Genomic DNA, 18,186 nt, shown 5'->3' on the forward strand with positions numbered 1-18,186 from the left:
TCTAAGTGAGACCCAGGAAGGGGCAAAGCGGGGAAGGAATTAAGAACGTTGTCCTCACAGAACCTCCCTGCCCCCATATGCAGACTTGGGACTAAGGGTGACTGGGGCAGATGGTGAGGAGGTGTTGGCACTGGTAGCCTGACGTCATCCTGGAGTGCCAACCTGACCTGCAGTACAAAGAAAAAGGCGGAGTGTGTATGTTCAGGGGAAGACCACAAAGAAGCCTTTACCCCACTAGGTTTCCAGAACAAATCATGATGTGGGGTGTGGGGAATGGGGTTGTGGAGGCAAACCTCGTAGTGAGCTCCAAAGTTAAGGAAAGGAGGGACTAGCAATGCAGAAGGGATTTTACCTGTTCTTTTAAAACCAACCTAAGTGGGGTGAGGGTGAGGGGTGGAGAGGAAATTTAGGGAGATTCCCCCTTGAGTCCCCTTGGTGGAGCCAGCAGAGATAACAAGGGGGTCTGGCTTCTCTTTCAAATATTTGGAAAGACACCCCCCTCCCCAGCCAAAGGGCTCCACTGAGTTGTGGAGGTGATAGCATAGGATAGTGTGTGCTTTGCTTGTTTCCCCAGATAAGAGGCCTCCCATTAAACTGATATTCAAAGTGCCCTGGCATTCAGTCTGAGGCATTTCAGGACCTGGAACTGAGTATGAAGGCTGTGGTTTGACATGAGTTGACTTGAGAGAAGCACTATGGGTCCTGTGGTCTGTGTGGATGAAAAATCCCATATCCACAGAGGCAATATTACAACAAAGCTGCAAATAATCTAGTAAAAGTATACTTATTTCAGTTGAACTTACTGCCCACAAAAGACAGGTAGGAACCCGGAAGAACCCACCTCTGGGAGGTCCACACAAGTTGTTGTACCAAACGAAAATGTGTTTGGGTAGTTTGTGGTTCAGCTATGATGTGGGAGTGCAGATGTCGCTTCAGCATGTTGTGTGGAACAGGCCTTCCCATTATGCTACCCTGTATAGTAATGTGTTCTATTCTATTCTAGCGTATGAGGTAAGCAGTTGTGTTTTGCTAACCAAAATTTAGCCTATTGTTGAAAATCTTTTAATCATCTTAGGAATCTGTTAGGATATGTCCTTTTATTTTAAGATTAAGAACCCAGAAAATTAAATAGCAATTGGATAATTTGTGGGAGAAAGTTTTTTATCCCAAGAGGGAGAAAACTGTTAAATAATTCTGAGCATCTCCAGTTATTCGTTTTAGAACAATATTCAAATGAGAATTAATAAAACTGCTGGGGCATTTGAGGTTTCTATCAGAGACAAATCTCTACTTTGATTTCCTCATGTGAAAAGCAGATACCTCAATACTGTATCATAATTACTTTCCTTTTCCTGCTGCCAGAAGACAAAATGATGGTACTAGGATAGATTTAAGAGGAATCAATTCAAGGTTTAATGTTTTATTGTAATTTCATTTTGTTTATAAATAAGAAAGGAAATGAGACATAATTTCTTTCAGAAATTTCAGGCTCCAACCTGAGTGTCAGTGATAATCAATTAATTATTTTAAATGGGTTGAGTTAACAAGGCTTTGATTAAATCTACACCCTTGAATTTCTCCAGGCAGCCCCTGGCAGAGTGTTTTGTTCCAGTAATATACTTTTTAAAAGCAGAGTTAAAAAACAAGCAAATCTTCCTGTCATATGTAATATATAATTGTATGTAATATATAATATATAATAAGGTGCATTATCACTCTCCAGGACTTGTATTTACCCCAGGCCCAGCCCCAGCCCCACCCCCTATATTTTACTGATCGAAGGTCAGCGTTCACTCCCCAGCCTCTTTTCAAATGGGAAACTGCTATTAATGTTTGGACGGGGGACTGTTTAGTTTTTTACAGAAAGGTGGGAAATGGCGCATCCAGTGCATTTCACAGAAATTTAATCAGAACGAGGTAATTGTTAATTGAAGGTGGAATGAGGGGATAACTTCCAATCTTCAAATGCCGCTTCCACATACACACTGTGTCGGTGTTTGAAAAGGATTTTGCAACACATCTGATGGCATTTCCAAGACTTCCAAATTATTGGGCTTCGACCCGCCAAAGTTTATGTGTGTTAAAATAATGTTAATCTTTACGGTGCAACATGACTCTTGGTAGTACTAAAACGGAAGTGGTTTTGTTCATTATCGGAGAAATTAAAGAATGTATTTCGAAACTGAAAATCCCATCGACTTCCCTGCCGAAATAGCTAGACTGCAACTAGGGTACTTTTTTTCCCTCTCAGTAAATAAGGAAAAAAAGCCACATAGAAATATTTACTGAAGGCAAAAAAGCAAGCAAGCAAGCAAGCAAGCAGGCAAGCAAGCAAGCAAGCGCATGTTAACCAGGGTATATTTCTTCCCATCCCGCTTCCCTCCCGTCCCTCCCTCCCCCCGTTTCCGAGATGCCCCCTCCGCCAGCAAACAGATGGCTTCGGGTCCGCAGAATTGCCGACAGTGCAGCAAAGGTCGCCGCAGGATGGTAGGCGCCATCCTAGCCTTGGCGAGGTGGCCTAAATGTTAAGAGGGGGCTGCTAAGAGGATCAATGCTGACACTGCGATTTGAAATGGCATGATCAAGTCCCCATTTTTTGCCCCCTTCGCTAGAAGGCTAACACGAGGCGCTGAGCCAACACAAGGCTTGCATGAGCCCAGATGTTCTGGCTCCTAGACCACGGTTTATGGCCTAGAGCTACTGTTGACCCAGGCAGTGGTAGCTTCCCCCCAAATCACATTTATCTGATCGTGGCTTAGAGCGATGTCATCTCTCAGCCTAAGAATACGGAACATCCAAAGATCAGGGCCACTGGAGCCGCTAAGCCACAATCTGTCTTGAGTCCTGATGGCCTTTTGTGCCTATGCGGCAGCCCCCGAACCTGAAGTCCCTGGGCTTCATACTTCTTGCCTTGGGAGGAAGCCCTAGAGGAATACAAGCACATTTACTCCTGAGGAAGCAGACGTTATCAACCTGGGAGGCCGCGAGGCCTTCTTCCCCGGACAGAACGTGGTCCTGCCGAAGGCCTTAATGTGAGCGGCTGGGCTGGTATGTCCCCTTGACCGGGGCTAGCTGTAATATGGGGCGGCAACGAGGCATTTGCTGGGCAGGGTGGCTTCCTTCCCCTCTCCCAACCTGGCTCAGCCTAAGGCTCCATAACCCCCTTTTGGAAACCCCAGATTTATCTCCACTTCTTTCCCGCAGTCGTCTCTGCCCCACGCTTGGAGCCAGGCAGGGGTTTCACCAGCTGAGGGCTGCAGGTCGTCAAGGTTTCACACGTAAACAGTTTACCTCCACCTCGGCTCCTGGCGTGGGGGAGGGGGTCTTAATTAGTTCTCCCACAATTAGGCGACGTGTCCCTAACAAAAATCTAAGGCTGTTGTTGACTGGTTAAAGTTCAGTGAGTGAACCGCCTGCTTTTTTAGCAGATGGATTGATTGAGTAAGCTTTTAAAACAAACATTACTGTTTCTCAATGCCCAAGCTTGCTTTTTAGAAAAGCCTTTCAGGATGATTTCCCAAATAATTAATAACCAATAATTCTGCCTCAAATGAAAAAAAACCCTTTTTAAATAGATAAGGTACATAACTCATACATTGTCTTTGAAAATAGTTTACAACAGAAGACTGATATATGCTTGATCACAGTTCCATTCTGTGTCCAAAAAACCCGAGACCCTAAAACTATTTAGGATTTTTTGGACACATACACACCCCCGTCTTCTCCTGCAGTAGTTAGAAACAGAGACATCTGGACAAGAAGATTCTGATGAAACATTTTACTGTGTTAGTTGAGGTATGAAACAACTCCAGCAGCTGAAAAGGTTAAGAAAATCTCTTATTACTAAGGCACCCAGAATTTGTCTCTCTAAACTACAACCCAAAAGTACAACATGCTCCAGACCATTTAAAAAAAATGATCTGGAAATAATATGGAAAAAGAAATCTTTGTCTGAGGCCACAAAGCTTTTAGGAATCCAAACTGAAGCATATCAGCTGGAGGGACTTGACTGTGGATTTACTTCCTCTTGCAGTTGGCTGCCACATACACTTTCTCAGCTTCTAAACTTCTGAATAGAAGTTTGGTATTACTGAAAATTCTCTGGGGAATGCCCCCAGAACGGCCAAGAACTTGAGCCTGTGGTTTGTTACTGTCACAATGTATTTACTACTTATATTTCACTCTTAACAGCTATAGGCCCTATACTGTACTTACATAATACAATAATTAGAAGTTTCAAGGTTGGTTTGTTTCAGCAATGTTTGTCACCTTCTCAGAGCATCTGACCAAGTCACTTGTTAACCCACAAGACCTCATTCATGGTACAATAAATAGTTCTGGCATTCTCCATACAAGGCTACAATCCCAAGGGTCAAGTGGTGAGGTCTGAATACATGGCAGGGCTACATCTGTAGCTGGGATAGGATATAGCAAATGTCGTCTGAAGCCAAAAGGCCCTGGCTTCAGTCAAAATGAATTGTGAATGTAATCAGTGGTCTTAGCCTAGTGAATCCCCAGTTAACGAATAATCAAATCATAGTGGTCTACCGAACAAGGTTGTTGTGACAATTGTTTGAATCCTTCAGGGAAATATATGAAAATCAAGTAATGATAGGAGAACCAGTTTGGTGTAGTGGTTAAGGCATCAGGCTAGAAACCTGGAGTCTGTGAGTTCCAGTCCTGCCTTAGGCACAAAGCCTGCTGGGTGACCTTGGGCCAGTCACTCTCTCTCAGCCCTAGGAAGGAGGCAATGGCAAACCACTTCTGAAAAACCTTGCCAAGAAAACTGCAGGGACTTGTCCAGGGAGTTGCTGAGAATTGGATACAACTGAATGGATTAAAAAAATCCTGTAAAATAATAACAACAACAACAACCTCACCACATTAGATATTTTTCTTTTAAAATGTACCAATAGTACAGTTCTGAAAAATGATTTAAAGTGGTTTAGTATGTTTGGCTTTAACTACATACAGTTCTTCTAGGGTGTGACCCTTAGGCACACTTGCTTCTGTGTTAAGAGCTGTGTTGATTTACAGCATTTAGATTAGGGTACCAGCCAATTCACTGACTTGATTCTTAAGCCATCTATCAGCCAGATGATTAAAGCCAACACTGCTGTACCTTGCAGTGACCACCACCAAAATAATACGTACTTGCACTGGCATCAGCTTACAGATGTTGAAAGAATAAACCAGGTTTTCATGACTAATTGGCCCGAATAATTCATAACAAATCACCCAAAGTGCACTCAAGAAATGTGCATAAATTGAAAATTGAGACAATTTACGAAGTGGATTTTGACTAAAATACAAATTATTGGATTAATCAAGTTATTGTAACATTATAATCTATGGGACTATGGGAGTTGTGGTTCACCTCTGGAGATGTTCAGTTTCAGAAAACTTGCAATAAATTATTGATAGATCATTGTTTTGGTGCTCTTTAAAAACGTCACCCAAAGAAAGAAGAATTATTTTGTTTTAGGATAGCGTATGCCTGGTACTGAAATGGATATGCATTAACTTGAAGCAGCAGTTACATTCCCTTCAATAGTTAAAAGTAACTGACATTACTTTTAGTGAATGGTCAAGCCTGCTATGGTGGGATCTGGAAAGTTAACTCCAGCAGTAACTTCCTGGAGTCTTCTCTGTAAAGTTTTTTAATGGTGGCTTACTGATAGAGCTGGGGACTTAAACCCGATCAACATTTAAAGCTCTTGGGTGGAGATGGCGATGGATGGCTATTATGATCCAATAGAGGAAATAATTATTTCCTTGATGAACCATTTTTATATAGCCCCGGAAACTGTCCCCAGGTCCTCTGGAAGCCCAGGGGCTTCTAATGCAGAAGCGAGTCCGCGAGCGCCAGGCGCCCGCAGCGTCGCCCAGAAGGGAGCGGCGGGTCCGCGACTCTGTTTCTGGCCCGTTCCCGAACGCCGATGCTCAGAGCGGCGGAAGCGTCCGGGGGACTCGGGTCCCTGTTTCTGTCCTCAATGCGGGAAAGACCAAAACTCCCCCTTGGCTGCCTGGTGCGCCAAGGAAGAGGGGCAGGGCCAGCGCGCGGGGAAAGAAGCCGGTGGGGAGCCTTAAGCCGCGGCGTTGTGTGCTGGGTGGCGCGCTGCTCTCCCTCGAGGCGGAGCTCCTGCCAAGCCAGACCGGCTCAGCACCCCGGGCTAGTTACACACGAAGGTGGCCATCCGGCCTTCTGTTATGGCAAGGGAATCAGGAAGGGCGGAGAACGCCATCAACCACGGTTTGTCGTGTGGTGCGAGCGCAGCCCTTGAATTCCACGGGAGAGGCTCCCAAAGCACCGCGCTCCGGGCGGGACACAAACCCTCCTCCCCTCCCCTCCCCACCCCACCCCACCCCTCTCGGGGGGCTGCGGGCAGCCCTTCCCGGCCGCGCCCAGGCGCTTGCCTTGGAGGAAAACAGCCTTTTGCTTGAGAGGCTAGAACAGGTCTCTGTCCGAGTAGGACCTGCCCGCTGAGGGGGAAAAGAAGCATTTTCCCCGGCTTTTTATGTGTTCCGGACACCTTTTCAGCCGCCGTGCCGACCCCGAGGGTGTGTGCGACAAGAAGGGGAAACTGATAGGCTTGCCATAAGAAGTAAGGGCTGCTGGGATATAGATATAGATATATAGATAATTTCTATCCCGCCTTTTTAAATTATTTTTATAAATAACTCAAGGCTGCGGAACATACCTAATACTCCTTCCTCCTCCTATTTTCCCCACAACAACAACCCTGTGAGGTGGGTTGGGCTGAGAGTGTGTGACTGGCCCAAGGTCACCCAGCCGGCTTTCATGCCTAAGGCGGGACTAGAACTCAAAGCCTCCTGGTTTCTAGCCCAGCAACTTAACCACTAGACCAAAGTGGGAACTCGCTTTGTTTTCTCCTCGTTCCCCAAAATTACATAAGTGAACCGGGGTGCAATCATTTTATTTGGGATGTAGACCATTTCCTCCAATCTCGTATCTATCTACTTAATACCACGCTCCAATTAACGCAGTGGGACTTACTCTCAAATAAATGACCACGAGGTTGCAATTAAGGGCGTTGTGTGTGTCCCCTTCCTATTACTTGTGTGGACTTCGTTCTGCAAATGTAGTAGCCCATGCTCACCAGCCGATCTATTCCATTTGGAAGGGCCACAGACAATACCTTTCCCTCGAAATTAACTCGAACTTTTACTTGGGTCTAAGAGAGCCCTAAGCTTTGCAAGCCAGGCTCGCTCGCAAGTGAGCTACGGAGATTCCCGCGCTTCCTCTTGCTATGTTTAGTAGAGTTTGTTGGGGAAACAAACTTCCTCTCTTCCCAGGAGAGGTTGCTGAGCTTAAAGTGAGGGTTTCAAACCAGGTGTCCCCTGGAGCCTGAAGTCAATGGAACCGGATTCCAGATCGACTGGGAGTGAGTTCCAGTTCCTTCCCAGCGTCGTTTTCCATGAAACAAAGGCGGGGGGAAGAGTTGCAGCGTCTGGTGGCCCCAGAGCCAGGCATCGGGACGGTCAGAAGCCTTGGCTGGGGTCCCTCGTGGTTCACCGGACGGTGGCTTCGTGAATCTACGCAGCTGCCTGGCGGGTTCGCATAACACACTGAATTTTAAGCCAACCCATCACATTGTAACGGAGGGGAGTTCGCAACACCCCGTTCCGAAGCAGGGTAGGGCTCGTGCGATTTCAGCCCTCCTTCCAGCTAGGGGAGAACGGGCGTATCTCCACGGAATGGCGAACTGACGGTCCCTTTCCAGCTCACGGTGGCGGTGGAGGCTTGACTCTGCTTGAATTAAAAGACCCCCACCCGGCAGCTCAACTCTCCCTTGGGCTGGGGGGCCTAGTCCCAACGGAGAGTCGGTTGCCTTTCCTGAGCCTAAGCCTCTTTATCTGTGTTCTTGATAAGCAGCGCTTGCCCAGGGTTGAAGGGATCCTGGTTAAGGCATGAGACCAATGATCTGGCTTAGCTTTTCGGTTGCCCTGAGGGGCGATCTGGCTGCCGGCCGGCAACTCGGAGCGTAGGGAAACCGAGATCCGCTGCCGGGACAAGAGGGAGAGTGGCCAAGACAGAAATCAGGCTCCATTGGTCGCCCTCCCTCCTGGGGAAGAAAACCTTATGGAGGCCAGTGTATTCGCGGAAGGCAGGCGCGGAGGTTTTCTTTCTTTCTTTCTTTCTTTCTTTCTTTCTTTCTTTCTTTCTTTCTTTCTTTCTTTCCTAACTACACAGTCCACCCACATACACACACCTAGTGGCCTCCGAGTTTTGGACCACAACTCCCATAGTCCGCAGCTTATGGAGACGCGTGGGAGCTCCGAACCCCTGGAGGGTGACGGCTTTCGTAGGGCTCCTAAATCTGGGCTGCAATAAATCGGGCAACCGGGAGATGGCGGTAAGTAGCTCGTTGAATTGTAGCCCGGATCTAGGAGCCCTCGGCCTTGGGGAAAAAGGATCCTCATTTTTAATCCAGTTCTCCCGGGTGTAACAAAGCGACTTTAGATCTGGACTTAATGACATTTGGGGGTGGGGAGGGGGGACTCTCTTCGGATGACCTCGTGCATTTCGTGTGGATCAGGCCAAGTCGGTGGCAACGAAGAGAACGAAAATAGTAACAAGCGCATCAGCTGTTGCGTTCCCAGCTTCTGCTCAGATTAGGACCCCAGTATCTGAGACAGATCGATCAGCTGCGGGGCAGAAAAGGAGCAAATCTTGGCGACGCCGCCCGCTCGGTCGGCCGGACCTTGGCACGATGCCCTTCGGAGCCCGCCGCCGCGTCGGCAGAAGAGATTTAAGAACCGCTCGGAGGAGAGTCGCCAGCCATCCCAGGCGGCTTTCGGGGCAGACGACGAGGGCTCCTCCGGGCTGGGCTGGAGAGAGCGCGGCCCCGCGAAGATCTCTAAGGCTCCGGGGCGGCGGCGGGGGCGGCTCGGGGAGGGGGGGATTTGCCTCCTATTTCCTGGCGATAACGCCTGGCGGCGGGATTGGCTTTCTGGCGGCGGAGGGAAAGCGGGGGAAGATGCTCCCTCCGTTGCGAAAGACACCCCCCCCGCGCGCATCGCAATGACTCATCGGGTCGCTCCTCCCTCCCTAAAAACGCGGAGATAAAGCGGATAATCCGGGGAAATTATCTGTCTGTACCTACCGGTACACTGGGTACGGGAATCCGAACACTTCCACACAGCATCAGGCTATGGAGACCGGGAAAGAAGAAAGCAACGTAGAGATAACAATTCAAAGCTGATAAAAGACACTTTGCAAGTTAAATATGCATGACTTGAAGTGAGAAATGGGGCCCTTTTGGTCTAAGTAAGATACCAGGCACAGCTGATCCACTCATCTTCCCCGCAATTTTGAGCCAGGTACCCTCTGTCTACTAAAATGAGGGCAGGAGAGAGGATCTGGATGCTGAATTTGGGCTGCTGCATAGCCAAAGTTGGAGTGTGGGGCTGAGTGGGGTATCAGTGTAGTTATGGAAACCCCAAAGTTGCAAAGGTGGGAAGGGAAAAAAAACAGGGAAGTTTCTCAAAACAACTCTGAGGCATGAATACAGAGGGTCTGATAGGAGGTGGAACAGGGCTGGAATGGAGTATCTATCCCATCAAGTCATGTCAAGGCAGGGGAAAGAATATGGCAACTTTTAAATAGGGTTTCTGTTGTTCATTTGTAATAAATTAATGTGTGATAAAAATGACCAGGTTACATAGACTAATTAATTGCACCTTTATGAACAGGGGCTAATAATAGGTTTATCCTAACTCTTATTTGTGAGCCAGTTTGGTGTAGTGGCTAGAAACCAGGAGACTGTGAGTTCTAGTCCTGTCTGGGTGACCTTGGGCCAGTCACTGTCTCTCAGCCCTAGGAAGGAGGCAGTGGCAAACCACTTCTGAAAAACCTTGCCAAGAAAACTGCAGGGAACTTGTCCAGGCAGTCTCTGAGAATCGGACACCATTGAACAGATTAAAAAAAAAACCTCTTATTTATTCAGAAGTCAGTTCTGCTGAACTCAGCCTGGAAACCTATGTATGTTTAGCTACAGTTACTCCTATTGTGTAGAGCAGGGCTTAGTCCTGGGAAAACATGAATAGGGTTGCCTCGTGAAGCATAACGGGCTCCTACTTCGTAGCTGGATTGGTGTTGTCACTGGCCTCCCCTCATGAGTTCGGTGGCATGGAAATTCATGGGGATTTCCCATTGAAGCAGTTTTGGCTGCGACTGGAACAATTTGGGGATAAAGTTAATATTTTCTATGGCAGGATGATGGGAGTCTACTCTTTGCATTTGGAGGGAGAGTTCTGATGAGGATGCTGGGAGAGGGGTAAAACAGCCAAGAAGTGCTTCAATTGGCCCTCCCTCTTGACTTCTATGCTAATCCAGCCTTTGTGCCCTCCTTTGTTGTAGATCTCCTGGATGATCTGAATGAGAGCCGGGAATGTGTCAACTGTGGCTCCATCCAGACCCCCCTGTGGAGAAGAGATGGGACTGGCAACTATCTCTGCAATGCCTGTGGGTTGTATACCAAGATGAATGGCCTCAGTAGGCCCCTAATCAAGCCTCAGAAGAGAGTGGTAAGTAGTACAGGTGATGGTGCAGAGGTAAAAGAATTATAGTTCTGTTTCCTCTCCTGTTTAAAGTTGTACTGATAAATTGTCTATTAATAACATTAAAAAACCAGTCTAGTGTGAACTCAGGAGCTGGGGTTACACAACACATTTAATGAGTTTTTAAAACTGATTTTATGATTGTTTGCCACCCAGAGTCACTTATCTGAGATGGGCGGCTACAGAAATTGAATGAATGGATGGATGGATGGATGGATGGATGAATGAAGCGGTTACTGAATTAATTTTTTGGCTTCCCATGGCACTTTAAGCCACTCAAAAGTAGAATAAAGTAAAATAAAATAATTATTGTGTTGTGTGAATGCAGCTGCTGTACCCTTAGCTGAAATAATTAAGGACTGCATGTGAAGACAGCAATGAAATAAGAACTCAACTCTATACCCGTGCTTTGTTTAACCACTAGACTACCCCATTAATTCCCTGCCCCTTCCATAGGATTGAAATATACAGTTTACAAAATCTGGCAATTGCCTTTCTGCTTTAGTCTTTGAGAGGCCCATACCTGAAAGTAGGACCTCACTGAAAATAATAAGATTTAGTAGACACAATTGCAGTGTTGCAAATATTTAAGATTGCAAGTCCTAATGCAAACAATGGGAGGTCACATTACTCATCTTTGATTAACTGACCTCCTCATTTACATGATGTATCTGAGGAAGTGGGCTGCTGTCTACTTATCAGTGATAACATTGAACACTACACTGGGCATGTCCAAGCATGAATTTTTTTGTGCTCTGATAATAAGGAGCACCAGGTGTGACTTTGATTCTAAAATCATTAATAATTAAGGGTTGCATGTGAAGACAGCAATGAAATAAGAACTCAACTCCGTGCTTTGTTTAACCACTAGACTACCCCATTAATTCCCTGCCCCTTCCATAGCATTGAAATATACAGAAATATACCATGCTTAAGGTTCTCCTCTTTCAAAGCTATCCTGAACCCTCTTAGAAACCTGATAAGTTAGGGTTTTTTTACATTTTTAGGTGCAAGTTTTTTGGTAATTAACAGTAGGCAAATGGCCTTAACTGTAGTTTAGCACATAGACTTGTTGCCTGCTTTATTCCAGTAAAAGAATATAGACACTCTCCTCTTAATGAGCATTCATTTGCAGACCACTGGGGCAATAAGCTCTGCTTTCAAAACCAAAACTGAGATGCTCACTTCCCACCAAGCGAGCCTTAAGATTTTTAAGTATGGATTTTAAAGAATTTAACATATGTCTTTATGCATAAGGATTAGAAACCACCAATTCCTTAGAATGAAACCATCTTCAAAATATAGCTCAAGCATTGCTGAACAATTTTATTTTAATGCCTTCTAAGTGAATTGATGCAGGAAATGGGTAAGCCCTAAATGTTGCCATTCTTTCTTAAGGGATTTAAATTAGACTTAATTTTTAAGGAGGGGATGTCTTTTCAAAAAATCTCATGCCATATGACTGATCCAATCTTTCCCTGTCAATGGCAGATGAGCAAGGCAATAAATCCTCAGTGTCCCTGTGCAGTTTGACAGGTGGGACATTAACATTCAGAGCAAAGAAAGGAAGCAGGGAGCTTCCCATCCCCATTGTCTAAATCCTCCCCCAAGGATTCATTTTGGGGGGAGAGAATAGCAGCAAAAGACTAAAGAAACTTTATCCCCCAGTACTTTACTCCTGTACGCCAACTATTTCACTTTCACTTCCATAGCTGTTGTTGTCCTCGTGGTCATCGTCATCATCATCATCGAATAGATAAGGGATATATGGTCAGTTATATATCCTACCTTTGGGTGACCATAGAATATAATGGTATCATTAACTTAAATGTTTATATATTGGTATTTAAAAAAAAACTTACCTATGGGAAATAAAATCTGTGCAGGACAACACTGAGAACAAATAATTTAAATGCTGCATTTTTGCAGCAGTAGTTTGAAGTTTTGCTGCTAAACACTGTTTTTAAAATGAGCTGATACTTGTAGGATAATAGATGCTAATTTTAACTTTTTAATATATATTTCCCAAAAGAAATATTAAAACACATGAAGTTATAAACAAAGAGCTAAGAGACTTCATTTGAAACTCTTTCAATTTCACCTCAGCTTATTTCCAGCTGTGAGCTATTATTGGGTTAACTTTGTTTAATGTATGTTGTAATACAAATAATCAGCACTTTGTTTCCATTCTTATTTATCTAAGCTGTGTCATCTCTGCCAATCTGTTGAAGGGCAAACAAACAAATAATGCCCTCAGGTTAGAGACAATGTATTTTTAAAAGTCACACTTTCCTCATGAGATTATAATCTGTTCAGAGAAGTACCCTTAAACCAGAAGGCTTTTCAAAGTTAATCACTGCCAGGGTTTTGCAATTGGTTATCTCCCTAATTTCATTATGTGCAGCATAACCTAATTAGGAGGAATGAAGGGAATTGATTGCTTTGTCATTTTTTTCCTTCCAGTTTCTTTGCCTTAGTGTGCACTGTAGAGTTTACAGCTATAGCGTGGTGCTCCCTAAAACTATGTCCATGCAGTCCATGCATTTCAACAAGCGAGCAAGAGGGATCATGGATGTGTCTTTCCCACATCTGAAAAATCTGTGGACATCTTAAAATTCAGGAACAGATATATGATACACATTTCCATGCTGTGTTCCCATGGTAATAATGTGTATTTTAAAAAATAGTTTGGTTGTAGGCTACAAAGAATGAACTATCGGTAGCAATAGGTTGAAAGGAATCTATCATTCCCAAATTCAAGGGAAAATATATGCCAGTTTAAATGGGTTTCCTGGAGTCTGGAAAATGAAACTCTGTTGAGTTTTTTTTAAATTGGAAGTATGGTAATATTGTGGCTGTATACTGGGTATAATCCAGCAAAAAAATAGTCATACTGAGATCAGTCAAAATTCTCTCTGTAACTACTTCCATGTAAAAGTATGTATTTATTTACTTGTTCAATATCTATGGCCACCCACTTTCCAGGTGACTGAATTAAGGGAGATTTCCACTCAGATAAGTAGGTATAAATTTGTACCTATATCTGTGAGAAGTCTATTTACATTACTTTCAATAGAATTTGCAAATGACTATGGCTGTATGATATTCATTATTAACAGTTCCATTTAATGTACATCTGGCTGGAGCTTAAACTTGCTAGACAACCAGCCCTAAACACAGTCAGAGAATGAATTTATCTACAAAACCATTTGCCATTTTTTTAAAAATTAGAACACTGACTGATCTGCTCCTGATAAGCTTGAATATCTAGCAATTCGTATTATTTCTTTTTCCCAAAACCTTATGCTTATATAGCATATCTATCATTAGAGCAACATTTTAATGGATGGGTTTATTATATTATTGTTATCTTAATTAGATACATTTTATTGGTGCATGTAAAATATAACGAGAGCCTTTAGCTATAAGGCAATAGTAAACAATATAAGTAAGGAACATTATCCTTAAATCAGAAAGATTACCTTGTTCTCTTGAGTCATTGCCAACACATTTCTTTTGTATAGAAGTCTACTGAGTTCAGGCAGGATTGCAGCCTGGAAGATCCTGGTTAATTTGTTCGGGCTGCTTGAGGAAAGGAGTCTCCCTCAGTTGACTCCTGGTGTCGGAATAGATATATGCAGATTGTTTCCTTGGCTGTGTTATTGAATTGGCTTGCTTCTTCTGGGATCTTTTCTTACCTGCCAGTCTGGTTTACAGCCTTATTTATTGTGTTTGTCACATTTATAAGGCTGTCTGACTCCAGGAAGGCTTTGTGTGGCGGATGACATTAAAAACAGCACGAAACAGTGTAACAAAGGCAAGAATGAGGTGTGTCCAGAAGTGAACATTCAAACTAGCATGCAGAACTCTATGAGAGGCTGGCCACCCACCCTAAGCCAAGGCTGACTGCTCAGAGTTGTTGGGAGTCAGGCAGCATATTAATTAATGAAGTAAATAGCCATGTTTTAAAATCCCTTTTAAATAGGGTAAGGGTGGGGCCACATGGACCTCTGTTCTAGAGGATAGGTGCTGTGACAGAGAACTCCCACTTCCTGGGTGCCATTGGATGACATTGTTTAATTGGTGGGACTTGGGATCTCCGAGTGGTCTCCTATTCAAATATTGACCAGGCCTGTCTCGGCTTAGTTTTCTCAAGATCAGCCTAGATGATCTGTCAAAACATACTTAAATAGGAGCATAACTTGCATTTTTAGATACACAAAGAGGAGCCCTGATTACAGCAGGAAAAGAACATGTTATGATTGTATCCAGTGATATCTATTCACTGTGGTTGCCCTTGCAGCCCCCAGAACTGCATCAAAAAGTTTGGTTATCCTCCATAGCAGACCTGGAGGGCCCATAAAAGAAAATAAAAGGAAATAGTTCTTTGCATGAGGAAAGTCTGCCGCTACAATTTTGTCTGTAATAATAAAAAAGAAACAGTGCCAGACAAGTTTTGTTTTGTTTTTATTATACTGGCTAGGTTAACAGAACCAGCAGTTCAGAAATGTTCCTAGCTAGCCAATAGATCCTTCTGCAGAAAGAAGTATGAGGCTGTCTAAGCTAACTTGTGTTTGCTGTAGTGCATTCTTTTATAACCTTGAAGAAGGCAACTACAGCTTCCTGGAATGACATTTTCTGTGCTGTGTTTGCATGCTTGCAAAGCTCTACTCAGATGCTGTTTTTTTTAAAAATTAATGCTGCAATTCTTCTGCAAAACAGCAGATTTATGATATAGCTGGAATGCCTTGTCTGTGATTAATGTAAAAGAGATCAATTGCTGCAAAAAATGTTATAACCCCGTCACCTTCACTTTACATGTTTATGGGGACTCTTTCCCTTTTGGGTCTAAGCTCTGTAATCGTTGGATAATTATTTCTGATGGAAAGTTGTCTCTTCTTGGCTTCAAACATCACAGAAGACAGTCCTAAATGACTTGTTTATACTATAGGTCTTTCTGTTCGGCGTGAGCTTACTGATACTTCCCCTCTCGCCCTCTGCAACGCAAGCCCACTTCTGCAAAACATTTTGGAATGTGACTTATTCCACAGAACTCTCGCAGACTAGTGGGAAGTGATTTATACGTTCAGATGATCCCAAAACAATTTTGGGGTGGGGGCAGACTGGGTAGAATTTCCTGAAACCATCGTGGTTCAGAAGACATTCTTTTTAGACACAACTCTTATCGTCTTTTATTCGTTATTTTGTGGAAATGGGAGGTGGTTTTTTTCTTTTAATGACCAGCATATATACTGACAGAGCTAAGAAAAGATGGAGTGCAGAAGAATTAACATTAAATGACACAAGAATAGGTACACAAATCAAGGTTTCAGTGATACAGCACGTTTAAAAATATTCTAGGGCCATTTAAATGCACAACATAGTGTGTAAGAATGTTTCATTATATTTTTTCATTATTATATTTTTATTAAGCATTTTTTAAGAAAAGGAAAAGAAAGAGCCAAAAAAGGAAAAAGAAAGCAGGAAACAGATAAACAGAATTTTCAAGTACCATAAATTAGGTTAAAAAATTTAAGTATTTCATTGATTAGTTTTAAATAACTTAATGTACTATAATGTATTACAAACTACAAATCATTGATAAAATCCAGATAATATCAGCAATAATCAGTGCAGTTTAATCATAAAATGAGATTTATAATTGCAGTAGTCTCTATTGGGTTCTTTGTCCTCTCTGAGCTTGGTTATTTCGTTGCAGAAAACACCAAGGACCCAACAGCTCAACTCTGAGCTACAGATATTTGCTTCAGTTGGTACCAAGTATGGGCGTCATACGCTTCAGGAAGCTCTGTGTCAGATTTACTTTTGAAATACAAAGTTGTTTTGGACTTCAAGGCATATTCCCGGAGCTTAATTAATTAGCCATTTTTCTGCAGAAGGAACCATGTATACTTTCCAATAGAAAATGTAGAGTATCTTTGCAGACGTTACTATGTACAAAGTTAAATCAATATACTTGGTGGGAATGTAAGGTTTAGTAACATTTAATTTTTAAAAACAGTAGATTGTAAAGGAGATTCAACTTTTAAATGTTGTTTTATTCTGTTATGCGTCATTTTCCAAAATGGTTGAGCGTATAATATTCCCACCAAATATGGAAAAATGGTAATTACATTTCCAACAATTGTTAGAGGATGAACTGTCCATTTTGGCAATCAGAACTGGAGTAATATATCAGTAATAAAAGAACTCATACCCATTTTTTCAAAGTGTAATAAATTCAATAATACATTCTGCTGTTTTTAAAATTTAAATATTACTAAACCTTACATTCCTACCAACTTTTTTCCCCACTAAAATTCCCATGACTGCATAGCGATTATTGTATCGAAATTCTGCATTTATTTAATCCTACAGTCTTTAACTGGTTTGGGTCCTGAGTCATATTTCTCCAACAACTGACAAAAAAGGCCTGGCACATGCTCCAAATTTTATGTTATGAGGTTTCCAAATTCAGACACGTATCTAGATATTCTCCCATGCTTCTGCAGTTCTTTTACAGCTATATTCCTTATCTGAAGATATCAAAACCAGCTGGATGGTTCTGACCATTCCAAAAGAGAAAAATGTCCAAAGATTTTATCTTTGTCTTATTACTAATCACAACTTGCAGTCTATACGATTTGCACCTTTCACTGACTTAAAAGGATCTCAATGGGAAAAATTAATCATGCCCAAGCTGAGGCCTTATTTTTGTCAAGGGGAACTAAAAGCAACCTGTTTAGACTGAAATCAGTCAGATAAGCTCTGAGACCAAATGCGTAAGCATGGCTGAAGACATAACATGGTTCACGGCCATGAGGAAGACGCGTTTCAGTGCTTTTAGGCTATAAAAACCTTTATTCTCACGAAATGTTGAGACTCTGCCTTGCCTTCTCTACCTGTTATTTACTGGTGCCTCCTCTTCTTTTCACAGGCGCTTTTATAAATTCCTGCAGCTGCTTGTGGGGGAGCGGGGTCAGATCACACGTTGGGCCGTTGATGCTTTCCGTTCCCTTGTTTTTTGTCTCCCTAGCCTTCTTCCAGACGATTGGGCTTGTCTTGTGCCAACTGTCATACTACAACCACCACCCTTTGGCGCAGGAATGCAGAAGGAGAGCCCGTGTGCAATGCTTGTGGCCTGTACATGAAACTTCATGGGGTAAGCAGCTGCTTCAGGAGCTCTTTCAATTTCACGGACACCTTGCCTTGTGACTATTCCTCAGGGGGAGCGCTTGCTACGATTCACAGAAGGCCACATCTGTCCCTGCCAGAGCAATCCCAGAGGAATAAGAATGCTTTTGTTGCTTGTTTGTTTTACATGTTTTTGCATCCAATTGCATCCAGCAGCTAAAAGATGCAGGGGAATGTCAACAGACAAACGGCATCCCTCTCTGTCACCCCCCCCCCCCCCTCATATATAAGGTTTCAGCGAAGCTATGCCAAACACAAAGCAGAAGTAATTATCTGCCAGGCCTGATATATTACAAGTGATAAGAAGAAAGGGAACTTTTCTCCATTCTAAAGTATCCCTCATTTTGGAGCATTCTAATAATAAATAAGCTTCCCTGTTAAATGCTGACAAATGAGAAATGGCAAAGG

The 18,186-nt window shown here is 43.2% G+C and overlaps 1 protein-coding gene across 2 annotated transcripts in view; it reads left to right on the forward strand.

Moving 5' to 3' along the window:
• The window catches only part of GATA6 (GATA binding protein 6), a 38,252-nt gene that overhangs the window by 4,027 nt on the left and 16,039 nt on the right, over positions 1–18,186 (forward strand). For both annotated transcript variants that reach the window (XM_063299176.1, XM_063299177.1), the window contains exons 3-4: positions 10,385–10,551; positions 17,621–17,746. In XM_063299176.1, the coding sequence (XP_063155246.1) occupies positions 10,385–10,551; positions 17,621–17,746 (293 nt within the window). The remainder of the gene's footprint in view (positions 1–10,384; positions 10,552–17,620; positions 17,747–18,186) is intronic.

The sequence above is a fragment of the Candoia aspera genome, chromosome 3 (assembly GCF_035149785.1).
Source record: "Candoia aspera isolate rCanAsp1 chromosome 3, rCanAsp1.hap2, whole genome shotgun sequence".
Lineage (NCBI taxonomy): Eukaryota > Metazoa > Chordata > Lepidosauria > Squamata > Boidae > Candoia > Candoia aspera.